Source organism: Leptinotarsa decemlineata, unplaced genomic scaffold (assembly GCF_025532065.1).
Source record: "Leptinotarsa decemlineata unplaced genomic scaffold, Ldec_3_MD MMD2_tig00026340_RagTag_RagTag, whole genome shotgun sequence".
NCBI classification, from domain to species: domain Eukaryota; kingdom Metazoa; phylum Arthropoda; class Insecta; order Coleoptera; family Chrysomelidae; genus Leptinotarsa; species Leptinotarsa decemlineata.
This window is the reverse complement of record NW_027412694.1, coordinates 8,833,033-8,854,280: the sequence shown is the minus strand read 5'-3', so window position 1 is coordinate 8,854,280 and position 21,248 is coordinate 8,833,033. Positions and strand designations below refer to the sequence as shown.

The 21,248-nt window shown below is 33.1% G+C and overlaps 1 protein-coding gene across 2 annotated transcripts in view; it reads left to right on the top strand.

Moving 5' to 3' along the window:
* Vps50 (Vacuolar protein sorting 50) overlaps window positions 1–17,702 on the top strand; it is a 36,139-nt gene extending 18,437 nt beyond the window's left edge. For both annotated transcript variants that reach the window (XM_023156382.2, XM_074183709.1), the window contains exons 11-14: window positions 2,949–3,107; window positions 10,439–10,560; window positions 16,334–16,523; window positions 16,580–17,702. In XM_023156382.2, coding sequence (XP_023012150.2) covers window positions 2,949–3,107; window positions 10,439–10,560; window positions 16,334–16,523; window positions 16,580–16,699 — 591 coding nt within the window. In that variant the 3' untranslated portion in view covers window positions 16,700–17,702. The remainder of the gene's footprint in view (window positions 1–2,948; window positions 3,108–10,438; window positions 10,561–16,333; window positions 16,524–16,579) is intronic.
* The last annotated feature ends 3,546 nt before the right edge of the window (window positions 17,703–21,248 follow it).

The following is a 21,248-nucleotide window of genomic DNA, read 5'->3' as shown; positions in this document are numbered from 1 at the left end:
ATTGTTATTTCTTTTCTTGCAAAATATATCGTACTCAGGGGTATACTTCAGCAGGAGAAACAGTAGCTACAACTTTGAGATATTCACATTTCATTCTGTTAATTTTTTATTTATTTTATTGAATGTACCTGACAAGTAGTTATAACATGATATCCACATTCTATATTTTTTTTTTGTATAGGAACAAGGGCATGTAGTTTAAAATGATTTCATTGATACATTATCGACTGAATTGTATTTACATTGTATTATTATTTTTCAAACAGATTCATTGAGTTTAATGCCTTTGCATGAAATATTATGAATTGGTACTTGAGTAAAAGTTAATTGTTTGCAAAATACTACAGAATTTACAAAAGGCAAGTAAGTTTATTATAAGTATGCCCATGTTCCATGGGCATACTTATAATAATAATACGCCAAAAAGTACTTATATATAAAATTTCTGATTGATTCGGCCGTTACCATGTATAAAACAAATACCTCATTTATAAATCACAACAGAAAAATAAAAATTTCAGATTTTAATAATCACCACCACTCATCAAAGTTTTAATGAAACTTTTCACTGCCTCTTGAAAGTTCAATTCAATTCTCTATCTGTTTAATGTCCACAAGTAAAGACCTCTATGCTTTAATAGCTGCATAATGTACTTCACGTTTATGAAAAGTGACATTTTGTCTAGGTAGACTCAGATCATGGGTTTCGATAGTCATATCATTTGAATAATTGGCACAGTTAGTTAAAAAAAATTTGTTATGCTGTTCAGCGAAACATACTAATGTCTGAAAGTACAGAGATGATAAAGATAATATTGTGTCAATGGAAATAACTTCAACAAGATGTTGTATGGGTGAGGCTCGACATACAGCGAATAATTATTTTTTTGACTCTTCCACTAAGAAACTTTATTATAATATATTTCTGTTTGACCTGAAAGGAGCCAATTAATATGACTTAATTTATGTGACCTCAAATAAGTGGTACATTAATAAAAATGGAAGGAGGCTTCAAGCACAAAAAAGTACTTACTTCAAAAGGATATTATATAAACTTTTAAAACTTTTAAATATCTGGGAGTGGTATTAGATTAAGAATTGAACTTTAATGCACACTGTAGTTATATTCAGAAGAAAATAGCCACGAAAATTAATCTTTTATATAGATTGAAAAATAAAATAAATGAATATGCAAAATTAACAATTTATAAATCAATAATAGCACCCCACTTTGACTACTGCAGTACATTACTTTATTTTGTGAGCAATGAAAATCTAAACAGATTACAGAAGCTTCAAAACAGATCCATGAGGGCAATATTAAGTTGAAATAAACGCACATATGTGGAATACTTGTTGGAAACACTGTCTCTTATGTCAGCTAAACAAAAGATAACACTAAATATGCTAATATTTATATTTAAAATTAAACACAATATGTTGCCAAATTATCTGAGTGATCAGTTGACCTACACAAATAGTATTCATACACACTCCACTAGAAATAGAATAGGAAATTTTTATATCAACAGAGAACATATAGGTTGTGACTCGTTGTATAGTTTTGGTCTGATTGCATTTAATAATCTGCCCAGTCATATAAAAAGTTGTGATTCATTAAATTCATTCAAAAGAAAATGTAGTGAATATATTTCAAGTAATTGTCATCAATAATTCGTCTTGTTTTTTAGTTTCGTGTTTTTAAAATATGACTTGTCTCAAATTTTTATATATATATATATATATATATATATATATATATATATATATATATATATATATATATATATAATGTCTAACTGGAACCACAAATGTGCGGTTGGCTCCTGTTGTTGACTCCGTGCATATGTGTTGTTTCCTGCTTTCGGCAAACAAGTGTTGCCCATCTTTACACTTGGCTGCACAGCAGTGCTGCTGATCTACTAAAGTTATTGGAACCATCCTTTCCTGAAGTGAAAGTTGAAAAAATCGTTGCAAGATATCCCAATGACTACGGCTCATTTAGAGTAAGCATCTATGACAGGAATTTTCGAAGAGCAATGAATCCTAAACTTTGGCCCGATGGGTCCTGCATTAGCAAGTTTTTTCGGAGGCAAACCCCGACGAACTTCACACCAAACTAATATATGCACCTGACATTCTATCCCTTAATGTTAGAAGTCTGAATAGTGATACTGTAAATACTCTAGAGTCTGACATTCTCATTAATAATAAGTTTAAATTTTTATGTTTTAACGAAACTCATACAACTACTGGGTCTATTTTATCGAAAAAAAATTTAGGATATAATTTAGGTAGTTTTTCTTGTAGAGAAAAATTTGAAAAAGGCGGTGTTGCTGTATATGTCAGAAATGATTTAAACTACAATATAATTAACTTAAAAGAATTCTCTGTTGAAAAATCATTGGAAATCTGTGGAATTTCCTGGCGAAACCCTTCAAATAATAAAACTCTATTAGTACTGTCTTGTTATAGATCACCTGATGGTAACTATGATATTTTCATCAACAATCTTTCCATTATACTTGATAATCTCTATAAACCAAATGTTGATATAATTCTAGCTGGTGACATAAACCTGGATTCCACCAATAACTCACGTAGCGTACATCAATTTCTCAATTTGGAAAATATGTTCACTAGCTTCGGTCTCAAATCAAAAGTGGACTGGCCTACTAGATTAACACCTAATTCGCATAGTATAATAGACCATGTTTTCACAAACATACCGAACACTGTAATATACAGACAGATAATACAATCCACTTAATATATATATATATATATATATATATATATATATATATATATATATATATTTATTGTTTTGTATTTTATAAGTGACTGACTTGTACTATGAAGAGCATTATTTGCTAATAAAGAGTAATAATAATAAAAATAATAAATTCTCCATCATCGATTTGCAATAATTGAATTTTCGTTTTCAGAACATTACCTGTGCTGCTGATATGAGGTATCCTGTATATATGGCTGTAGTTGCTAAAGCGTTTGATCTAAGACAAATTTTAATCCTGATGTCAAAAATAAATTGGGAAGTGAGAGATGTAAGATCAATGCATAATTCATATATTGATGTTATTTTGAAGGTGAGTACATGTTTCCATTTTTAAAAACGAATGTCACATTCATGAAACGTGTTCAAAGTATATTATTAATATAATACTTCCACTGAAGGAGGAAATAAAAAGGGTAACCTTGACGATATGAATAACTATAAAATAAAGCCTCATGTATTTTATTCAGTACTGTTATAATATATGAACTGAATATGAAAAACCAACTACAGCTGCCGGACTCAGCCGTGGCCGATGAGAAGCCCCTCCCTCAAGATGTGCAGTAGATGTGTAGAAATCTGTTATCAGTTTGTTAGATTATTCGAGCCGTACTACATGAAATTGCAAACAAAAGTTTCTATCCCTTTTTTACTAATACTTTCTTTGCCATACACTGACCCAAACTTTACGCAGATACGATTTCTCCCACCGACCATGACTCAGTTCGGTAGTTATATATAATTTTCTCTCTCACTATAGAATTTTCTCGCTATATCATCAACATGGGTTTATAAAAAATAAAAGTATTATAACAGCACTGTGCGATTTTCAAAATAATATTATTGGATCACCTTTCAAGGTGAGAGGCCAATCGTTTGAACTTTTCGAATCCTATCTGAGAAATAGGAAACATGTATATATATTAACCGGAATTTTTATATGGAACCGAAATTTTTCAAGGTGTTCCACAGCAAGGTCTCGATCTGATTTTTGCGAATGATTTGATTTCATTCCTCAATAGAAGATCCAAAATATATGCGACTTGTGATGCTGGTGATACCAACATTTTAATCATTGAAAATAATCAAACTAATCTCACGTTTACAGCTGAAATTGCATGTTTACAGGTGATTCCTTTTCTGGTCTCTTTCTGGACGTATGTCACATTCTTCAGGACATCTTGTGCATCTTGTGATCCAAAACCTCACATACACATTCAGGACATTTTGTGCATCTTGTGATCCAAAGCCTCACATTATCTCAAAATATGACGAGCTGTCTCTGTCACTTTGTTGTTTTGCCTGCCCTATTTCGTTTAGTCGTCTTTCTATCGGATAGTGCTTAGTTAGTAGCTCTGTAATTATTCTGAGGCAATCCCTGATCTCTTGAAGCAGTTCTTCGGTTCTCTTCTCAGATGGTCCATTTATAAAGATTTTCCCGTGTGTTTTTTCAGTAATGTCTATATTTCTTATAGACCTATCTGGTTCCGTACCAAAGATTTTGGTACCTTCACAGCTGGTTCACGGTTAATATATATAGAGTTGAGATCCGTGATCTTTCATATAAAGAAATTTGATTGGAGCATCCCTTGTTAAGATACAGCCCCTTAAAGGAGGTACATAAAATGTGTATAATAGTTTTTTTCACAAGCACTAAAGAAGTAACAAAATTGAAATTAACCTGACGATTTGTACTACCAAAAGGACACTTAGCCAGAAATGTATTTGGTTTACCCCATGGTTGTACGGGGTGGAAAACGCAACCCCTAAAATTTATCTCCAATGTAACTTTTTGTCTTATTATTTATTTACCATTTAAAAATTTATTTCCGATAGCCTGTTTCATTCTAAACAAAAAATGTATCTTGGGTTTTTTGCCCAAAATGAACCAGTTCGCAGCAAAAAATTATTTTGGACAACTACAGAGATACATCGTCATAAATGCGAAAATACAAAACTAATCCATCTAGTAGGTCGCTATTAGCGATAGTAACAATTAAATTGGTATGACGCTGTCAGTTTGCGAATTTTCGAAATTGAATTAATACTAATTGTGTGTTGTTGTTCTGTTCTTAATTTGTTACTTTAATAATTCACTTGATATTAAAATGGCATACACAAATGAAGAAACGGCTGATATGCATTACGTTTAAGGTCTGTCGCATAGGAATGGGTGCTAGAAGATATGCTGAAATGTATCCTCAACGGCAGCATCCTTCACATAGAATATTTGCTCGACTTCATCAACGATTACGAGAATATGGTTCATTCGACAAAAGAATGCAGAATTGTGGTCGCTATCGAGAAGTACGAACACCACAGCTGGAGGAAGCAGTACTTAATTTGATTGAAGAACAACCTACTACCAGTACTAGAAAAATTGCTTTCCAACTAAATGTTGATCATATGACGGTATTTTGAATTTTAAAGGAACAACTCTTATACCCTTACCATCTGCAACGAGTACAGGCACTGTTACCGCGAGACTTTCCGAACAGTCTTGAAGTTTGCAATTGGATGCTGGAATTGATTAGAAGAAATTGTGACTTTCTGAAGACGATGGAATTCACAGACGATTGTAGTTTTTCTTGGGACAAGATTATTAATTTTCATAATTACCACGTATGGGCTGATGAAAACCCTCACGCTATTGTCGAAACTAACCATCAAGAACAGTTTTCTCTTAACGTGTGGCTCGGAGTTATTGGGGATGATTTAATTGGGCCTCATTTTCTACCTCCTCGATTAAATGGAGAGGCATACGTTCAATTTTTAAGAGAAGTGCATGCAGTACTGCTGGAGGAAGTTCCTTTGGGCGTCAGAAGGGATATGTTTTTTATGCATGATGAACATTTTCTATGATTTCTACATGTTGTGTGTTTTGTTATTTATAAATTAGTTTTGTTTATTACCCTTTAATCATTTAATGCAGGTACTAACTACAAAATAACAATAAATCCAGATCGTATTTGTGACGATGTATCTCTGTAGTTGTTCGTAAAATATTTTTTTCTGCGAACTGGTTTATTTTGGGCAAAAAACCCAAGATACATTTTTTGTTTAGAATGAAACACGTTATTGGAAATATATTTTTAAATGGTAAACAAATAATAAGACAAAAAGTTACATTGGAAATACATTTTAGGGGCTGCGTTTACCACCCCTTACAATCATGGGGTAAACCAAATAAATTACTGGCTAAGTGTCTTTTTCGTAGTACAAAACGTCAGGTTAATTTCAATATTGTAACTTTTTCAGTGCTTGTGAAAAAAATTGTTATACAAATTTTATGTACCCCCTTTAAGGGGCTGTATCTTAACAAGGGATGCTCCAATGAAGTTTCTTTATATAAAAGATCCTATATTTTTTTCGATGAGGAATCACCTCCTTAAATGTTTTACACTTATTCAGTTACACCCTGTATAGTTAATCTATTTCTATTTGCCAGTTCCTCACGACATTCCCAGACCATTCTCATCTTCACTTTTGGGATCGCCAGCCTGACTGTCTGTGAAAATATTGATCTACTCACTTTGTTGAGGCCTCGATTTGATGTTCCTTTTGCATTGCAAGATTGCATTAACGTCAGCCTGGAAGACTGATGTGTACTGACCTGGCGGGTAATTGAAATGAACATTTTTTCCGCTCAGTATATTCCAGCTCCCGACCCATGTTTGGTTTTTGACCCGTCTCTAGACCATCTTGGGATGACTGTTTATTCTCACTCTAAGACATTAATCTCATAGTTTGTGTCGAACATGTATTCCGTTGACATGTGATCCGAGAACATGTTAGATTTTCATTTCTCCACATATTCGGAAATTTCTGTATTGCCCTGTGTCGAGTAGGTCGGTGAGTTTACTTGTCTAAATTGGACCACTCTTACTTTCCCAATTATTACAAGATGTAAAGGAGGACAATTCAAGAGTGTCTTCAATGCAGCTGTTGGGGTAGTTTTCATTGAACCTGTTATTTCCAAACATGCAAGTCTGTGCACCCTGCTGCTCAGTTTATTAATAACAACAGTTTGTTTCATCTTTAGCCACCAGAACATTTATGCATATGTCATCATGGGTTTAACCACCATAAAATAGATCCGAAATATCATGTCTGGTTTCATCAACCATGTCTGTCGTAGGTTCGTCTGGCTAGCATCAGTGCTAACTCTTCTATTCTTTCTAGATATTGGTTCCAGGTCAGCCTGGGATTTTATAGGGTTTTTCATTAAGCGCTTTATATCTTTGAATTCAAATAAAACAAAGTGAATGTGAGGTATTATCGAAATTTTTTATTCGTTTGAAAGACCTATTCATGCCATTGTGTGTGGAATATCATTTAAATGTCCGCAACGGCTTCTCTGAGTGGGGCGTATCCGAAACATCCAAATTTCCATGACCCTGGCGCATAAATTAGGCTGAATTTGACCGATAGCATAGGTTATGTTGGCTTTGAGGACCGCTGTGGTTTGTGGCTTATTCGCTTACAACTGCGACTTGAGAAAACCCCACAAGAAAAAGTTTAACTCACATCGTATGATCTCTGTGGCCAGTTTACATCACTTCCATGTGAGATGACCATGCCCGAAAATCGCTCTTGCAGAATATCCAAAGTGGCATAAACTGTGTGGCACGTGGCGCCGTCTTGTTGAAACCACCTGTCATCCAGAAATGGGCCTCATCTATGAAAATTAGGGTCAGTTGCCAACTGATCCACGCAACTGTCTACCACTCGTAGGTGGTAGACACAATTCATACTAATAAATCAAAAACATCCCGTGTTATTGTCTGTAAGAGATCATGTTGAGACATTGATCAAATCTCATGAGCACACGCGTTTTAATCATGCGTAATCCAAAAATGTATTACAAACTCTCAGGTTAAGGCTCTGGTAAACATTTTGAAAAAGTCATAAAAAGTGTGTGATATGCCACAGGAACATGCTCATTAAATTATGGGCTCACTCCACCCTTTCTAAATTATGTCCATCCAACAAACAAAGTAACCCAAACAATGATAGATGCGTGATCAAATATGATCACCACGCACATTTGAATTTATTGGATAAAATGAACAAGCCTCCGTAAGCTGGTCAATCAGATTTAACTGCAATCGGCTGGCGGAATTCATTCAGGTATATCGCTACAGGGTCGGAGTGGTGAGTTATGTTTTAACGCCTGAGGTGTGTACATATACGGTACTTTAAAGTTTGAAAATTGTTAAATGTCAAGTACTGATACGGCTGACAAATTTTCCTGTACACAGCCGCATATTATTAGAAAAAATAAAATGAAATTTCGGTTGTTCCTTAGTGTGACTCTATACAAGCAGCACTATGCATGATAATGTTTTGGAGCACTCTTTTTGCTTAGATGGACAGAGTATGTAGAAATAGAATTCGCTGGACCAATTATGGCTGAGGAATCTAAATTAAGTAGATTTGTTACAACTGAAGCATATATGAAATATGCTGGAACTGGTTGGTACTAGATGAAAATCCATTATAACATATTGAAATAACAATTTACTATGGAATTTTAACACTTCATTGAAATATTTTCAGTTGAACCCCTACTCGTGTTTTATTATGCTTCTTCAGGAGAGTTCATCACTAAATGGTAGTAAGAGATTACAGCCGGTTCTTGGTCTCTCCCACCAATATGACGTAATTAATGGCGTTTTGATGACTGATGATCTCATCAAGAAGACCTTAAAAAATGTGTCTGGTGCGTGGGTGTGAATAACGTCCTAGAAACATAATTCCCCACCACTTTTGATCTTGACTGATGTTACACGGCATTGAGCTAAGTGCAAGGCCATTTGACCTCGATTAGGGGGTTGACTTTGAGATTCGAGCCCACCGCTGTTGAGTGACCTTGAGGTTTGACCTTGTAGGACGTCTCACGACTTTGAGCGATGTACCAGACACATCCTGATATCGTCAGTCATTAAGATCCCATTGGTTACGTCAAAGTATTGGGGGAGACCGAGAATCGGATGTAATGTCTTACTTACGATTTATTGCACTCTTCCATTGCATGTACACTTAAAGTCGTTTACCTAGACAATATCATACAATTTTCAGCGATAATGCGATGAACTTTCATGAAGCCAAAAACTCACTCCGCGAAGCTCACAATACATGAATTTCAACCAGAAAAATAACTTGGAAATTTATTCCATCAAACAGCCCACAAGGGGGAGTATTGTGGAAAGTGGGTATCAATTCAACCAAATCCCATCTCAAAATAGTGATGGAAAAAGTACCCTGTCTTTCGAATATCTAACCCCTTTGATCGCGCAAATCGAAGTCATTTTAAATTCAAGGCCGATATGTCTCATGTCATCAGTTCCATCACACTTGGGACTCAATATTTTTCTCGATATTCGAAAATGGAATAAATGGATGCCTGTCAATCTGAATCTATATGCATCAATCTCCTAGCGCTCTTTACGACTACTGATGAATATTAATAACACTGGTAAAATTATATGTTATCATACAAACCCAGTTGTGAGAATAAAACATTTACGGAAATGATAATAACAAAGACTCGTCAATATCTGTGTTCTGTGACATTGCTAAAGCCTTTGACTGTGTAGTGTAAATCATGAAATACTGCTGAATTAACTATATCACTAGGACATCCGTGGAATTACTCATAATTGGTTTGAGAATTATTGTACAGGAAGTCAAATTGTCAAAACGTGATATCCTCATCAGTAGGTGAAAAATTGGAGTACCACAAGGTTCAATACTGGTACTTGTTGTATTTAAACACTGTAACATCTATCGATATAGAAAGAAAGTTGACACTATTTTCTGATGAGCCAGTGATATTATGGCGTAGCAAAACATTTTATGTAATCTCCACGAGATTATAAGCTCAGATATGAAAAAACCTGGTATGACTCTAATCTGCTGTCATTTAATATTTCTAAAACAAAGTGAATACCAATACGATGGTATATTGAGATACCATATTCAACAAATAACGTTGACACGATGATAGGGCTAATTCTAAATTTCTCGGGTTGATAATTGACGGTAAAGTTAAATCAGGTGATCATATTGTTACTCTCAATAAAAAACTAGCTAGAGGGCAATTTGCAGTGGGAATAACTGCCACCGAGTCGGCTCATTTCTCACTTCCTATTTGAAGTATGGAGCTCCCTTCTGGGGAGCATGTTGCAAAACCCAATTGCAGACTCCATCAGATTCTTGTTCGATTTGCATTGAATTTTGACAAGTCTTTGAAATATTTATATGAGAAACAGTCTGATCAATAAACATAAAATGATATTTAGCGGTTATTTCAATAATTATTCCCTTCGGCAAATTAATTACCTTATATTACACATATCAGCCATTATCTAGTGAAAAACTGTATATACTGTAACGGCCTCAAGTTGTTCAATCACTTACCTGGCTTTATTGAAGTCATAGAGGATAACTGTGAATTTCGGAAATACTAAAAGACTTATTGTGTGGTAAACCCTATTATAGCGGTTTCATGGTGGTTTTTTTGTAGACACTTTTTCTCATTTATTTGAACATTTTTTTACTATTTTTAATATTTTGATGAGGTATTAACGTAGTATGTAATATAATTAATATATCTCAAATGATTAATTTATATTTTTCTAGGAAGTTCAAAACTTCACTCAGTATCTAGAGAAAGTCTCAGGAAGAGTTCCTATATCTCCGGAAGTGTATAAAAACTTATGGGAGAACATTGCCCACATTGTCACTCATACTTTTGTTCAAGGGTAAGTAAACATTTTGTAATTGTTTTATGTAGAACGGGAGCCCACGATGCAAAATAAGGATTTACTCGAGCGTCATTGAGACATATTAGGTTGCAAAGCTTAGATGATAAAAAGAAAAAATGTTATATAATATATAACTTTTCATCGGTGGGGGAAACGGCTATAGATTTTTAAATATGTAAAAAAATACTGTTGCATGGACATACTCGAGCGCGTCAGATATTGATACCATCAATGTCCTACGTATTTTTAATTATGTTGGTATGTTAATCTGATCGTTTGTATGATGTGGGTGGTTGTACGTAAGGGTTGAAAGTGAAAAGAAAAAAATGTAATCGAGCGCGTCAGATTTTCTAAGGGGGTGTTAAGTGCAACAAAAAAAACGCGCACATTCAATAATCTGACGATTTTGATCTGACGCAAACACACGGCCATTATTATAATGTGCAAAAAAAAATTCGCCATTTTGAAATACTCAAGCGCTTCAGATTAAGATATATATGGTTCATCTTTATGTTTTAGACGTGCTGTCTCATAATCTGACGATTATCTAGAGGGATTCGCTTAATCTGACAAAAACAATATTTTTTTAATTAAAAAAAAACTCATTGAACTTAATTATTTGAGAAGCTCAGGAAATAGCATGCAAATAAATAAGTGTATGTTCTTCAAGTAGAATACTTGTATTTATCAGAAAATAATTTTAAAAAAATGCTCAAAAAATTTAATTTTTTATAATCAATTGATTAATCAATGAAGAAAAGAGAAATGAAAGTTTCTGTTTTTTACCACTTTTATTTGTAACTAACGTTATAAATATATAAGTTTGAAAATGTCCTTATAGGACGGAACTGCAGTAACGTTAGTTAAAAATAAAAGTGGTAAAAAACATACACAGTTTAACTTCTCTTTTCTTCATTATGATTTCCTTCCACGTAGTAACGGCTACATCCATCAATTAATTGATCAATTATTCATCATCTTCATCACGAACGAGTCTTTGTGATCAGCTGTGAAGGCGTCATGGCAACAGAATTCAGAGTGGGGACGAAGTGAGAGAGTAATAGATAGAGAAAAAGTGAATAGAGAATAAAGGAATAAAAACTCGAAGAGGTAAATATAGATATCACACAGCTGCACACATTAAACTTTATCGACGAATTTTTGTTATTTCGGCTTGCGGAAATCGTCAGACTATATATATTTCGTTATCCTTGAATTATTTCCTTCAAAATAAAAAAAAATTAGCTACGCTCGAGAATGTCGAAATGACGTTATTTTTTTACAACTTTGCTGTCCTCCCCTTTCTTTACGATACTCTCAAATTGTCAGATTACTGGAATATACACTTTTTAGCAGGTAATTAACTCACCCTACCTTAATCTGACGCGCTCGAAAATTTCTGATGATCAATCAATTTTTTTTTACTAATCTGATCCTTTATCCCTCACAGGCGGCCTTGTATATGGGGCTCATATTTGGTGGGGGTACTTAACCGGGTACAAGGTATCCCCCTGTATATATCCCCCTGTATAATCTGCCGCACTTTAGTAAATCCCGAAATCCCTGCTTGGGCTCCCCTATTAATGTAAGTTGATCTTTGGTTTCGAAGTAGGAAATACTAAAATGATAATTCTATAAATGGCATTATTTTTCAGTATATTCGCTATTAACAAATATCTAGATGGTATGTGTTGATCAACTCTTTTGAAGTTTATATGTACTTGGATTCGAAAAAAAAACAAACCTATTCTGAAAATGCTAACAATTCAACATAAAACTATTGAACATCTACCATGATTTAACATAAATATTAACGTACATAAAATAACAAACCAATTAAATAATGAGAAAAAACTTTTATTAAATAAATAAGTTATATGTTCTTAAGACGACATATTTATTATAATATGTTACCCACGGAAATATGAAAATTAAAATTGATTCAGCATATTTCTTGTTGACACCAAATAACTCCTCAAGTGATCAAGTGAAATTGTCTACATATTGGTGAGAAATTATGAAAAGAAAATTGAAGTAAACTTACCAAGTGACGAAGACGAATATGGCTACCTTCCATTAAATCATCCAAAGACAGGCAAAGTGACCCAAGAAATAAAAAGGTTTTGTGAAAATATTACTTCAGAAGATAAAATCAATTACAATGTTTCACTATGATTGAGTTACCACTATTAAGGCAACCCAAACTTCCATTCAGTGTAAAGTTATCGTTTGGATTTGGACAAATTTTGGAAGATTTTCATTACTTCTCGAAGAAACTGAAAAATTCTGAAGCAGATGGAAATGTGTCGAAGAAAGAAATCATCAAGATATACAATTTCACAAAGTTTCAGAAGAGTTGATGAAAACTGTGAAATAGTTATAATTATCAGTTGACTTCATTTCAAAGAAATAAAATTATACAAAAAAGAAAACCGAGAAAATCTGAATGGTAAGAAAGGACAGGAAGATATTGTTCTGGAAAGCAAAAATTAAAAAAAAATAAATTGAGCAGTGAAAGTGAATTCAAATTTCTCAAACATACAATCGATGAGCAAGTAAAACTGAAAAATATCATAGAAAAGGTGTGATTCAACAGAATTGAATACGAAATAAAAATTGTTAACAGTTGAATAAAATTTCAGAAGGATGATGTGAAATAGATTACAAGGAGAAAAAAAAAACAAAGAAATAGGAGTTAATACAGTGAAAGTCACATTGAAAAATGAAGAAATGAAAGGAGAAATTACCCACCTTTCCAAAAAATGCTATAAAACTCAAGGATTTCTTGCATCTTCTGAAGTGGTACTGGAAGAAAAGTCATCTAATATATAGTGGGATCAGTAAACTGCATCACATAGGATTTTTTAATTCAAACTTTCAAAATTTCACTTTCACAAAATTTGACTTTGGCATCAAACTCTTCTTCGATCAAGATGAATAAACCCAAAACAATCAAGTCAAGTGATTCGATTTATCTGTCAATTTGAAAAAAATTCAAAATGAAGATTATGTCTCAAAATACCGAAAAAAGTTATTTGAAAAAGTTTTTCTAAATACAATTTCCTCTACACACAATGTACATAAAACTCCTTAGTTTCGACAATACTTAATCCCAGTTACGTTTTCTTCAAAGTAGCGCCATATTAAATGTGTGTTTTTCTACAAAAATTGGTCATAGGTGATAAAAAAATTATTTGCCTTTGACCCTGTACAATGTAAATTAACTTTTGAAAAAAGTAGTTTGTGTTTAAAAAAAATAATATTCACATCAATATTAAGAAAATAGTTCTGCTGAATATAGTCAAAATTAATGTAATTGAAAAATGGGAAGTAAATATGCATTTTAGATAATTAACATACAGGTGAAATACAAGTGAAATTAAAGTTATAATTAAAATTAGTATGTCAAAATTTTAAGGATTAATATTAGAAAGTCAAGATTTTTAAAATTGATATTAAAACAAAAGAAACACATTCTAAAAGTTGAGAAACAAAAATACATTTTTAAAAGTTGAGAAACTCTTCTTTACTATAAAATATTTGTTCTGTCAGAAAACGTTTGAGTTCAATGCTAAATGACATGTTAGATATACCTATTACAGGTATCTCCTTTATTTTTTTTTCACTTCATTAATCCTGTAGAACTCACAAAGTTATAGGATAGGTCAAATAGCATTTTGTACATATACATAAAATAATACTTAGAGTAAAATTAAACCAAACATACATGAAAGATTTCCACATGCATACAAAACATACCAACTTAATTCAATTCCAGCTTCATTAAAATGTGACAGAGAAATAAAATTAGGCTCACAGATGCATTTGAATTTATTATATAATTTAACTCCTATGTAGTCAGGCGAGTTCTGGCAGATTTGTAATCGCGAGTAACTCTGGTGTAAACCCCCTTTCATTCGTGTGTCATGCGAATGCAAGTCCTCATTTTTCTTGAATCTGTTTTTATTTTCTTTCTTATATGTAATATGTATACGCTGGGCAAAGTTTTTATTTGTGATCTTTTATATAGGTCCTTTACATGTTGACAGTGAATAATTATACATAGCTCTTAATATTTTTTTCTGTGTTCTGAATAACTTATCAGCGTGTGGCGAGGAATACCAGAACACTAATCCATATTGTAGAACTGACTGAACAAGTCCATAATATAGTAATTGAAGTAGATTAAAAGAAACAGAGTCTCTGAACTGCCTTATCATGTAAAAACATGTGCTTAGTCTGGAGCATACAGTTTTTATATGGGCCTTCCATTGTTTCTGTAGCGTCAATTGATTTTCCATTGATATGTAGATTTTGGTCAGGCTTAATATTCCTTGGTAAAAACCGCATAAAATATGTTTTCGTCATATTTAATTGCAAATCGTTCTGAGCAAAATATTCATCAAGATCACTAGAGGCTCTATTAATATTGCATATTGCAGTATTTTTTTATGTCTGATGTGAAAATTATAAAGAACAAGGGTCTCAATATTGAGCCTTAGGGTACTCCACTGTTATTTGTATATGCTCAGATAGATAAGTCTTCACCCATTCAAAAGGTACTCCACGCACACCGATAACTTATAATTTAAGCAACAATAGATCATGGTCGATCATTTCAAACGCACGACTCACGTCGTAAAAAAGACGTAGTGCCAGCTTGACTAATAGAATAGCAGAAATTGCAAGAAGATGCAAATTCAGGATGGCTGCAGCTACAAAATGGCGGATTACATATCACCTTATAATAATGAGGCATTAAATGAACCAAACAGAATGAGAAGAATTTGGTAACAAAATTAGAAACTAAAAACTTGAGAATAAAATTAGTGAAACAAGAACTTATGTTTCACGGTTTTATTAAAAAAAAGATAATAATGATGTAGATAATGTACTAAAATCTAAAAAATAATTCGGGAGGTCCTAGGTAGTATTCATCACACTACTCTCCTCAGCAATCTATGGTATTAATCAGATAAAAAAAATAATGAAATCGTTGGACGCAGTATTTATATAATAATAATAATAATAATAACCTTTATTAACCATACATGAATGAAATCTAACAACAAAGTAATAATATGGTTAAAAGGAGCCCTATCAGTCAAGACTGATCTTCCTCTGGAACCTGGGTTACGCTACACCCAAGGATTTTATAATTTTTTTATCTAATCAATACCGTAGATTGCTGAGGTGAAAGGTGTGATGACTGCTACCTCGGACCTTCTGATTAGTTTTTGGTACATTATCTACATCTTTATTACCATCTTTTTTTAATTAAAGCGTTTAACATTTTTTTACTTATTTTATTTTGCCTACAAGATGAAGCAGTCAATTCATTCATAAAATTACGACTTTATGTCACGAATGAGTTGAAGCTACTCATGTAATCGATGACAGTATTTAATGACAGTCGCTTATTTGATTTAATTCCAGCCATAGGAATCTTGTTCAAATTGAAAGGGGCATGCTTTAGGGAGAGATTGATTTTTGGGAAAGAAAGATTTTGGCTTTCTACTTCTTTATAAAAAAAAAAGGATAAATAAAACGCCAAAACCTTTCCTTTCCCAAAAGTTAATCTCTCCCATTCAATTTGAAATTTTAATAGGTTTCATTTCATAATTTAATTTTCGTTACCATTCAATATTAATGTTATATTTGAATCACGAATCCCTGAATAATTGGCTATTTTATCCACCTTCTCAGAAGGGTATTCTAAACCGTTTTATTAATTACTGTATTATCTTTAGTTATATATTTTTTGTTGTAGATTTTCGGGGGCAAAGAAATGTACAAATGGTGGCAGAGCTCTGATGCAACTTGATTTCGCACAATTTTTAATGAAATTTGAAAAGATATCTTCATTACGACCTGTTCCACACAAAGAATATGTTGAAAATTATGTTAAAGCCTATTACCTTCCAGATATTGAACTGGAAAAATGGTTGAGGGAGCATAAGGTTTTTCTTTCAATATTTAATAATCACAAATAAAGTACAAGAGTTTCTTTTTACAGGAGTATTCTTCTGAACATCTCTTTGGCTTGGTGAGTTGTGCCTGTCAAAATAATAAAAAAATTAGACAGAGATTACTGCAAGTCATTGAGGATTTGGAGAAAAATCAGTTTGGCAGGTAACACTTCAAGAACATTTTGGAGGTTTGTGTCTTATTTGATTTAGGTGAAACTATTCTCTGTTATGTGATATTGTTAATGACAATTAATGTAATTTTAGTTATAGATGTTACACTGTTTAACCTTTCGAAGGTAATATTTTTACACAAAAATGGTGTTTGTGATAACATATATTAACAAACCGAAGTACCTAGTTATGAATGTACATTAAATACCAAATATATAAAACAAGTTGGTCAAAATGTTATAGTAATACAGGATTTGAAATATTAGGTAGATTGGTACAATGAAAGAATACACACATAACACCAATTTGTGCATTCAATATGAGTCCATAAACTATAAAGTAATGTGGTTACCGCCCTGAACGACCTAACTTTTTATTTTTGAAATACAATGTGTTTCAATTTTGGGTAGATTTCATAAAATTTCTCATTAATTCAATAATTATTTCATGAAAATATATCATTTTCTTTCTCTGATATCTGCAGTTTGAATATTACGGTATCACCGTTCCCAATTTTGAGGTTAAAAATTATAATTATGATATAAAATTCACCTACTGTGAAATATAAAATGCCCAGTTTTACATTTGTGAAAACAACTATTTGTGTAATATAAAACAAAACTAATCCGTAGCAACTTTTCAGTAAACAACATGGAAATAATATTAACTGCCAAACGATAGTAATACCGTAATATGTCATTAATTGGTCTCAAAATCTGATACATTGCCGGCAACTCTCGTTTGTATACCTGTCTCTCTTTGAAGAACTGAGAGCAAGATATCAGCCAAAGAAGAGCTCTCTTTTTCATTATTATTGAATTCATTCATTATTGAATTTCTTGAAAGTGTTTGCTACTGAAATTATTTTCGAATCTGACTTATTGTTTGAAAGCATCTATCGAATGCATATTAATTTATTTATAAGATACTCTGAAAATCAATTTTGTAAATCAAACCTGGTGATTACTTATGGTTGATAAAATAAATTGTGGCTCTACAGTGTCTTATTTTATGTAACCTCTTATTGCCTATATCAAAAAAATCATCCATCAAATATTATTTACAATCCTAGTTAATGAAGGGGTGGAAATTGCCTACCACGAATCCTTCTCAACTTACGAATACGGAAAGGTAATTATTAATTATTGAAGCCTCACCACCAAACCGTTTTCAACTGAATATTCATCACCGAAATCTCATCAGTTTGTCCTAAATGGAATAATTTTTAATTGCAAATGGAAAAGCTGACTTATATTAATAATCTAAATTCTACAATTCGGTTATCAACAAAGTGAGTTCCTGGGGAAGTTATTTTAGGATGAAGAAAAGAGAATTGAAACTTTATATGTTTTTTACTACTTTTATGTGACTTATGTTTTCTAAAAACCGAAAAGTCTTTAAAAAATGATTTTTTATTCAATACATAAAAATTATTAAAAACGATGTTTAACAGTACATGTATAAAATCAGATTGAATGCGAAAGGTCGTTTCCCGAGGCGATGCTCTCTGGCCGGCTATGCTGATAAGAAGCTTTCCTAGGAATTGTAGCTGAGTGTCAGCAGAATCCGGGGTCAGTGACAACGTAATTCCTCCCTCCGAAGATGGAAAACAGGGTTTCACGAAGAGAAAAATGTTTTCCGCTGCCTTGGTAAGGGTGGATCTGTATTTCCCTCTTGAGGTCCTTCAGGTGGTTGGTGTCGGACTAACAGGTGCTTGTATTTGTATATAACAAATATCAAAAAACATACTACGATTATAGCATATGCTGGAACTGTCCAAATATAACCTGATGATGGGCGAATATATGTTGTCAAGGGTAATAAGCGGTCGGCCTCTCTGTGGATTTCGTTTAGCTTGTCTAGAGGAACGTCTTGGAGGTACCACCTGGGTTGTTGGAATTTGAGGAAGCACTATGTCTGGTAGAAGTAGGGGTTGTTCACCTTTTTCTGTTGCTTGGTTGACATATTCGTCCGTGGGGGTTTTGAACTGAATTACGTTGTCACTGACCCCGGATTCTGCTGACACTCAGCTACAATTCCTAGGAAAGCTTCTTATCAGCATAGCCGGCCAGAGAGCATCGCCTCGGGAAACGACCTTTCGCATTCAGTCTGATTTTATACATGTACTGTTAAACATCGTTTTTAATAATTTTTATGTATTGAATAAAAAATCATTTTTAAAAAGACTTTTCGGTTTTTGGAAAACATAAGTGGCGCAGTCGGTAGGATTTTGAAAGTGAAAAAGTTCATCGTGAAATTGTTCGCTTCAGTTTTTACTGTTTGTTCAAAATCGCGAACGTACGCATCCATCGTGGAAACGACGTTCATAGACAATAAGTTGGAATCGAAAAGCCTTCAAAGCAGTAGCAGTCCATAGCCGAGATGCAGATTGCTAAGCGTTTTTTGATTTTATTGTAAGTACACTTCATTTATGTATGTCAGACTCCTCTGAAACTTCAGAGTTCCTATAAACATCCTCCTTATCCAATATTTAATAAAAAAATAAATCAATAATTCCAATACGATACCAATATTGTCAAATATATAAATTGAATTTGATATTATACCTAATATCGATACAAATATTTAACATTTATAGTAGTTTGCATTGTAAACAAAAAAAAAATTGAGATTTTTGAAATTTTATTTTGAATTTTTTCAAAATAGATTCTACTATAGATTTATTAGTAAATAGACTTGCAGCTCTCAGTATGCCTGACGCTGTGATTGTTCCCACGATTAGTTCTGATCTTTTGAGGACCATCCCTGAATATGACGGGAATCCAACTGGTCTGGTTAGATTTATAAAAACAGTTGAAGAACTATAAGCAATATATTTTGATAATACCAATGCTAATGCACCTCAAAATTTATTGATTGTGAACACTATATTTTCAAAACTCACGGGTGCGGCTCTAGAAGCAGTAAATATTTATAATGCTAAAACTTGGTTGGAAATTCGAGAAACATTATTATCAAATTTTGGAGATCAGAGAGACCTAAATTCTCTCATTCAAACTTTAATGCATATGAGACAAGGCAATGAAACCCCGTAGCAGTTTTATTCAAATTGTATTCATGTTTTAAACACTATTTGTAACTATATCGACTTACATACCACCACCGAAGTTGAGAAAAAATGTGAAAGAAAACTTTTTACTGGTCAAACTTTACGCGTTTTTCTGGTAGGTTTAAAAGAACCATATGGTACGAGAGTAAGGGCTTGTAATCCTCAGTCACTACCACATGCTTTGACAATTCTCAATGACGAAATGAACATTTTGAATTTACAAAGAAACTTCTTCCCAAAACCTCAAGTAAACAACTCTCGCCCTAATCACAATCAACAAAGTCGACCTCCAAATCTTACTTATCAACAACCCCACACTAGTTTCAATACACCGAGACCTACTTTTTCTTCACCAAATTTTCATCAGCCAAATGGCAATATACAACGCCCCACATTTCCAAGTCAACCTATACCTATAAGGCCGATAAACCGGCCCCCTCAAAGATTTTTCACGAACTCTCAAGTATTCGGGAGACCTCAAAATGTTTGGAAAAATCCTCCAAACAGACCAAATACAAATAATATTCGACCTACCCCTAAGAGTGGCATATCACATGGCACAACTCTCAGACAACAAACTCGTCCAAACACCTTCCAGAATAATAATCAGAATAGAAATTTCATTTCGGAAGAACTCTTCCATACTGAACAAAGTTCTGTCCCTGTCGTCGAATACTCTGAAATTGATGAAAATAACGCTAGTTATCAACCAGACGAATACGTATATGATGAAGAAAATTTTGATCCAGAAAATTTTCTAGAGGCCCAGGGTCAAGAAGACCACACTTAATTATTGAAACAAATAACATCGAAGAAAGGCAGCTCCCTTTCATTGAAATAAAACAACCTCCTCTAAAATTGTTAATCGATACAGGTTCGACACGTTCATTTTTAGATCCAGTAATTGCTAATCGATACTTCAAAGATTTTATTCTTGAGGAACCTTTTTCGGTATCGACTTGTTTCAATACTTCAAATCATAATTCGTCTCTCATAATTCCGGCTTTTGAAGAACTAAAAACAAATAAGAAAATAAAATTTTTCCTATATAAATTTCACAATATATTCGATGGCCTATTGGGAATCAATAATTTGAAAATGTTAAAAAGCCGATTAGATCTTATTAATAGTAAAATAATAACCCCTGAATCGACCATAACTATAAAATATTTTACATCGAACCCAACTCTCTTGTTCCAAAAAATTATTCCAAAAAATTCCAAAATTTCCGCACAAATTCCTGTTGACTGTCCAGACGGTTATATTATGATACCCAAACAAGAAATCTTGTCATGCCTGATTCCGGAAACGTTAACTGTAGCATACAAAGGAAAAGCATCTGTTGAAATTTCAAATCCAACGGAAAACGACACCAAATTAACCATGCTATACCCGGTTAAAACCGTATCCCTTAAAAATGATAATACATATCAGCTTCCAGAGTTCCCCACCATAAGCGAACATGACTGGCAAAA